Source organism: Tachysurus vachellii, chromosome 7 (genome assembly GCF_030014155.1).
Source record: "Tachysurus vachellii isolate PV-2020 chromosome 7, HZAU_Pvac_v1, whole genome shotgun sequence".
Classification (NCBI taxonomy): domain Eukaryota; kingdom Metazoa; phylum Chordata; class Actinopteri; order Siluriformes; family Bagridae; genus Tachysurus; species Tachysurus vachellii.
In genome coordinates this window covers 17189015-17196529 of record NC_083466.1, presented here as the reverse complement: position 1 = coordinate 17196529, position 7515 = coordinate 17189015, and the positions used below count along the sequence as shown (strand labels likewise).

The following is a 7515-nucleotide window of genomic DNA, read 5'->3' as shown; positions in this document are numbered from 1 at the left end:
GAAGAACTTGAATGGCTTGCATAGACCCTGACCTCAAGCCCACTGAACACCATTGGAAAGATATTACCTCTTACCTCAAAGCCCTCATCACACCTCGCACCCTCAAATCTACCAGCACTGCTCGAATGGTCCCACCATCTCTCAGGGTAAGAGGCAAGTATATACTACAAGACTCTTTTCTGTTCTGGCACCAAGGTAGTGGAATGGACCTCCCCTAGGAGTCCAGACAGCTGAGTCACTGGCTATTTTCAAACAGCGGTTGAAGACCTACTTATTCAGGAAACACTTCTACTAGCACTTTCTTCCCTGTCTGTTGCATATATGTTTATAAAAACCAAAAAAAAAAAAAAAAAACTTGAACAATGTTTTAGGCTCATGGTATCTTAAGTATGTAACCTAGTGAACCAGAGTCAATGTATCCAATGATAGAGACTTAAGCACTTCTGTATGTCGCTCTGGATAAGGGCGTCTGCCAATTGCTGTAAATGTAAATGTAAAATGATGATGATGTACTCAAGACATCAGTGCCTAACCGCACTAATGCTCTTCACATAATCCCAACAGCCATGGTTCAAAATCTAGTGGATGTTCAAAAAGCCATGAGGGTTTATCACTGGTCAGGTGTCCACATAATTTTGGATATATCTTGTATGTGAATTTGCTCAGTATCTGATTTGCTCACTGTTCCTGCTGTGGATCCACTGCAACCCAAAGCAGGATAAAGTGGTTACTAAGGATAAATGATTGAATGTAAGTTAATAACGGTCGTTTGTGGCTTCTGGCTGTTCCTCATTGATCCCTGGATTTCCCCAGATCCACCTCTGGGATCCACCTCTGGGATCCACCTCTGGGATCCACCTCTGGGATCCACCTCTGGGATCCACCTCTGGGATCCTTGTCTGAATAAGTAATAATAATAATAATAATAATAATAATAATAATAATAATAAAAATAATAATAATAATACAGCCTGAAAACTTTGATTCATTGTTTTTATGAGAACTCTTGCTAACAAAGACCCAAAATAACTCTTATTTCACTAACTCCTAATTCACTATAAATTACTGAAAATTGAATTCTGCAACGCTGGATTTATTTATTTATTTATTTATTTATTTATTTATTTATTTATTTGTTTATTTGTTTATTTATTTATTTATTTATTTATGAAAGAAAGGAATTCATAATATCACCTAGGCTACTATTTTGTATAACGGAAGCGGAAGTTGTCTTTCCGACTAACGCCACTCCGGCTGTCCATCTTTTATTGGACGATTCAGATTTTCAACTGTCATCGATGAGTCATCCTATTGGACAGCGTGAATTACGACGTGCTCTCTGATTGGCCAGCTAGGCAACAGCGAGGACGACGAAAGCAAGCAGCGTAAAATCCCGAGGAAGTCCAAGTTGTCCTAGTTGATAGAAACATCCAGGCGCGTGTGTGTATTCCCGCTCAGGCTGAGGTAAGGCTTTTGGTTGCTGTTCATGATGCCGTTATTCGGGTCAGTAACATGGCGCTACGGTTTTCACGGCGAGTTTGGTTGCAGGATTTGTTGAGTTACACAGACGCACAGCGACAGAAGGAGTGAATTTATCCTGCACCGTGTACTGAGTACCGTTTGGTACCAATAGTACTCATTTAAAGTGTTCTTTCATTCAGACAGGCTACAAAACACATCACATAAACAACTAGGGCATTTAGGGCTGTGAAAGGGTTGCCATTACTGTAGGAACCCCGCATTAACCTGAGGCCATGAGGTCAGTGAGACAAAGCTAATGTCCCTCTGATGGGGAAATAAACAAAGGGTTTATTACTTTTTATCGAATGTAGAAGGCCATCATGAACATATTAGCATATTTCTCTCTCTCTCTCTCTCTCTCTCTCTCTCTCTCTCTCTCTCTCTCTCTCTCTCTGTGTGTGTGTGTGTCTCTGTCTCTCTCTCTCTCTCTCTCTCTGTGTGTGTGTGTGTGTCTCTGTCTCTTTCTCTCAGTCTGTCTCTTTCTATCTATCTATACATCTTTCTATCTATCCATACATATATAAAATGCTATATTTTTATTTATTTATTTATTTATTTATTTATTTGAAAGGGACAATACACATCAATCAACATTTTTTGTTTACACTCAAAATGTAAATGTTCCAGAATTAGCTGAAGAGCTATTTTTCATCTGCAGTCCCTTGGCAGGTCAACACAATATCATAGTACAAAACAAATTAAAACACTAAATAGATAATAATAAATACAATACAAAAATGGACAGTACCAAAGATAAAATAAGTTAACTATTGATGATTGCAATTTTGAGTGTTTTTAATCCAATTCTTGAGTTTGAATTTAAATGATGAATAGCTGGTGCTCTTTCTGAGTTCAGTAGGGAGACAATTCCAATAATTTGAGGCCCGTACTGAAAAGGCTGTTTGACCAAACATATATATGATGCTTGTCATGTTATTGGTAAATTCTCTAAAGACTCTAAACACATTCTGAGTTCTCTGCTAATAGCGGGACCTGAATGGTCATCTAGCCAATCAGATTCTTATAATACTCAGCACATTCTGGCCAATCAGAATAGAGCAGTACAGTGGTGTATTTTAAGCAGATAGACAAAATCATAATGTAGGATTTAGAAATACAGGATGCATCAGGAATTGTTTGGTCTACATGATAAATCTGTGTGTAAGAAAACCACAGCCAAAAAAAACCAACTTTGCTTATGTAGCTATTCGCTACTGCGCTGTGCTTTTATCATAAATGTCTATCTGCAATGGGTGTATTTCATTTTATACACTGATTCTGTCAACGAAGATTTTGTCTTTATACTAATAATGTACTTTGTGTTCCTGTATTAATACCTAGTAAATTAAGGGGGTGTGCAGCGGCGATGCCAGCCCAGCCTGCTCTGCGTGAAGCAGAGGAGGAGATGGAGACGGAGCCTGACTCTGAGGTGCCTCACGCAAACGGTGAGACAGAGGAGGAGAGGGAGCGTGAGGGAGGAGAGGCAGAAGAGACTATGGAAGAGAGTGGAGAAGAGCGAGAAAGTGACCTGGAGGAGAGCGAAGCAGAGGAAGAGGAGGAGGAAGAAGAGGAGAGTTCAGGTATTTTTATAATCATGGGATGCAGCGTGTGTAGAAGCTGTAGAGGATCTTTTGCTGATTGAGGATCAGCTCCTTTCATACATGACTGAGCTGAGACTAAGCTGACTGACTATCTAATCACAGAAAAGTGTAATAGGAAAGCCTTTAATGCCTTAATGTTATATCACACACTGATATATGATCATGGCTTTTGAGTGCTTCTGTAATCTTCTGTCAGAGATTGACGACGAAGATTGTGAAAGGAGAAGAATGGAGTGTCTGGATGAGATGTCTGATCTGGAGAAGCAGTTCCTGGAACTCAAAGAAAAGTAAGACTGTCTTCTTTGAGTATTCACGACTACATGACGCACAATTTGGAGTTTTCTGGATTAAAACCGATGACATTGTGGTGATCTAGCAATAAAGGGCTATAGATGATTGGTCTGGAAAGCCAATGTGAATGATTAAATCTTTGTCAGTCTCCCGAGTCTTACTGAATGAAAGCCATCCTTGAGAGACTTCACTTAATGAAACGTGTCTGAGATGAACAGTCTGTGATGCATTTATTGGCAGAAACAGATTAAAGAAAAGTCTTAACCTCCTTAATCTCGATGACTACTATCTGGCATAGTAATGAAGAGGACTCGGGAGAATTGTTAGCATCCACTTGAAGGAGGGTTAATAACAAATCCAATCCAAAAATCATTAACAAAACAGTTTTTGCACAGATCAAGGGTAAAGATCATGGATATAGTAATAACCCAATGACCGAAACGGTTTAGTTTGTAATAATGAGCAAAGAGGTAGTGGTTAATGTGAAAGGAAGGCATGACCTCTGCAGGCATGATAGTGAAATGTCCCAGGTCAACGTGACACATGCATGCGATCCTATTCAGTTCATGATACAGGCATATTTTCAAATATTTCTTTTTTAAGTACACATTTTCGAGATATTTAGGAGATACTATCTCTACTGGTTGCCACCCAGTCAGCCATTATTGTGCACACTGGAACATGTGTACATACATCATTTCCATTTGGTCTTTATCAACATATTTAAAGGTGGGGTCTCCGTTGTTTGAGAAATGCTTCAGAAAACTGCGTTGGGCCGCCAAAAAAACAAAACTAACGTGTAGCCAATTAGCAGAAAGGGGCGGGTCTTGTCAATATGGGCGGAAAGAGTGTTCAGTGCGCATGTGTGACATTAGCAGAAAGTGGTTTCAACATTGACATGGCGGATAAAAACAAAGAAAGAAAACGAAGAAAGGCTTACGATAAGGAAAGAAGCGGGACCCGTGTTAATATAGGATCAGCTTTCCAGCGCTGGAGAGAACTGAACGTCTTCTGCGTGTAACGGAGATAAACCTTTCACGGTACAACACACAGTACTACAAAAACACATTTGTATTACCATAGCATTACTCACGGGGGGGCACGGTGGCTTAGTGGTTAGCACGTTTGCCTCACACCTCCAGGGTTGGGGGTTCGATTCCCGCCTCCGCCTTGTGTGTGTGGAGTTTGCATGTTCTCCCCGTGCCTCGGGGGTTTCCTCCGGGTACTCCGGTTTCCTCCCCCGGTCCAAAGACATGCATGGTAGTTTGATTGGCATCTCTGGAAAATTGTCCGTAGTGTGTGATTGCGTGAGTGAATGAGAGTGTGTGTGTACCCTGCGATGGGTTGGCACTCCGTCCAGGGTGTATCCTGCCTTGATGTCCGATGACGCCTGAGATACAGGCACAGGCTCCCCGTGACCCGAGGTAGTTCGGATAAGTGGTAGAAAATGAGTGAGAGTGAGAGAGGATTACTCATTGAGTTCATTTATTGATAAAAATATACCCTCGGTCAGCTGCCCCAACAGGTTCCGCCATAATACTTGTCTGGTTTATACAGGGATTATACTTGTCTGGTGTATGTGTGGGGCGGAGCTATCAAAACAGGGGTGGGACCCATTTGGGTTAGGGGCGTGTTTGTTTTGGCGATTTCAAATGTCAACATTGGCTTTCAAACAATGGAGACCCCACCTTTAAGCACCTGGAGTTCGTATTAAGTAAAGTGAAGGACCTCATCTAGCTGCTGCTGTTGACAGTTGACATACTGTGAGATTCTATTCTGTAAAATACTATAAGAACTTCTTGAAATGATCTCGCTTTACCTACCTGCCATGAAAATAGTCATCGATGCCGCCATGGCATTAAAAGAAATATAAACAAACATTAGACACTCTGGAGTTGTAAGTGAATCATGAGTGCATATGGAGAGAGGCTTACATTTGCTGTTTTTCAAGACCAATGTCTAAAAAGGATTCATAAAGGAGCAGAATGTACATGTGATTATAATAATAATTCTAATTGTTGTAGAGGTATGAAGTACACATACAAGTGGGAGAAAGTCATAGCTGGAATCTCACACTTTGTTTGGCATTCTGTGGTTAGTGCATGTAATACTGTGTATAAGGAGCAGAACACGAGCGGGTTACAATAGAAACAATAACGTTTACAGCGTTTGGCAGGTGCATTTGTCCAGAGTGATGTATAGTGCATCTCATTTTATACAATTTAGCATTAAAGGGGATAAGGGCCTTGCTCAGGGGCCCAGCACTGGTAACTTGGTAGACCTGGGATTTGAACTCGCAACCTTCGGATCAGTACTTCAACACCTTCAGGCTACCACATTCCTTACAATGACCTTGTAACCAGTCAGAATCGAGAATTCAACAGCACTGTTTTTAAAAAGAATAATATCCTACCTAATGATCCTAAATAATATCCTTCATCAAAGGATATTTGATGATATGAAAATATGAAAATCATATTACACAAAACATGTATTTAGTTAAGTACCGTATATGAGCAAAGGTTTGTGGACATCTGACCAGTCGCACCCACATGCTTGGTGATCAATCCATTCCAGAGTTCGTCCCCTTTACCCTTACAGTAAGCTCCACTCTTTTAGGAAGGATTTACACTGAATTTTGGAGCATGGCTGTGAGGATTTGTTCATTCGGCTACTGGTACTTGCTGATACTGGAGCAAGTTTGGGACTTTTGGTTCCAGCCTAGTGAAATTGTAAAGTTATAACATACACAGGCATTCTATACTTTTGTGTGCCTCCAGATTTGTGGCAACAGTTTGGGGAAGAGCCACGTATGGGTGTGATGGACAGGTGTTCACATGCTTCTGGGTATATAGTGTATTTGTGTACGTGAGTGCACCAGTAAAACACCAGGGCCTCGTCCACCTTTTACAAATTAAAAAAAAGGAACAGAACCGAAAAAGCAAATAATGGGATCCTGACACTACATGTTTTGACAATAGGCTCTTTTTTTTTTTATTTCAACATCCACCCCTTTTCTTTCTATGAATCCATTCATCAGTGTGTTAGATGTACTGACTTGGATACACTCAACAAAAGCATGCGGTAATGTAATTTCTCACAGTAACGTGCACATACGGCCGTGCCACCCACTATTACACTGACCTCTCTACCCCCTGGCCACCCACCACTCTGTTTCCCTTTGGTTGTCTGTAGATTATTTCGTGAGAGGCTGGACCAGGTGAAAGTGAAGCTGGATGAGGTGCTGACAGGAAAAGCAGGAGAGTACAGAGAGCCGCTGGCCACGCTTCAGAAAAACATGCAGCTGCGCACTCAGGTAGCAGGTAATAATAAATCAGTAACTAATGTTAAACAAAAGCATGTCTTGTGAAGAAATGTGAAAACTGGCTCAGATTTCTGTAAATGAGAAACACACACACACACACACACACACACACACATATTTGTGAATTCATCAGCTAGTCCTCTGGGCAAATACATACTCCAGTTTGCTGCCTAGTCCCACGTTTTAGTCAGCTGGTTACTGAGTGGTTAAAAAATGGTAGCTAATGTAGTGATTAGTTAGTTAAATATGTCCATATATAATAAAGGAAGATGAACAACATGATCATGTAACACACTGATGTAAATTATGCTCTCAGGTCTCAGTGCGTCCACATAATTGCCTGTTCCTGATTTGTCAGTTGCTGTCTGTGATCCAGAGACACTAATTCATTTACTTCTTAAAGCTGTTCTACTGTCAGACTACGACTTAATGTTAACGTGTAAAGTCCAGTCCAGTACAGCAGTAGGAGGGATTCGGTAACATTTGTACAGCATTGACCGCTGCTGTGAAGCACATTCATGTGTACATCGAAGCATATACACACACTTTTGTTGTATATACACTGTATGACCAAACGTTTGTGCCCATATGTGCTTGTTGAACACCCCATTCCAGATTTAGTACACTCTGCTGCTATATTAACCTCCACTCTTTTTTTCAACTAGATGTGGCATGTGGCTGTGAGGTTTGGTGTTCATTCATCCATGTGCTTTCGTGCGGTCAGGCAGTAATGTTGAGTGAGGATACCTGTGACTGTCCCTAAGGTGTTCAGTGGGG

General features: G+C 40.9%; 1 protein-coding gene across 2 annotated transcripts in view; it reads left to right on the top strand.

Moving 5' to 3' along the window:
* Positions 1 to 1336: 1336 nt before the first annotated feature.
* The window catches only part of brms1 (BRMS1 transcriptional repressor and anoikis regulator), an 11954-nt gene continuing 5775 nt past the window's right edge, over positions 1337 to 7515 (top strand). For both annotated transcript variants that reach the window (XM_060874663.1, XM_060874662.1), the window contains exons 1-4: positions 1337 to 1464; positions 2863 to 3101; positions 3319 to 3409; positions 6609 to 6736. In XM_060874663.1, coding sequence (XP_060730646.1) covers positions 2888 to 3101; positions 3319 to 3409; positions 6609 to 6736 — 433 coding nt within the window. In that variant the 5' untranslated portion in view covers positions 1337 to 1464; positions 2863 to 2887. The remainder of the gene's footprint in view (positions 1465 to 2862; positions 3102 to 3318; positions 3410 to 6608; positions 6737 to 7515) is intronic.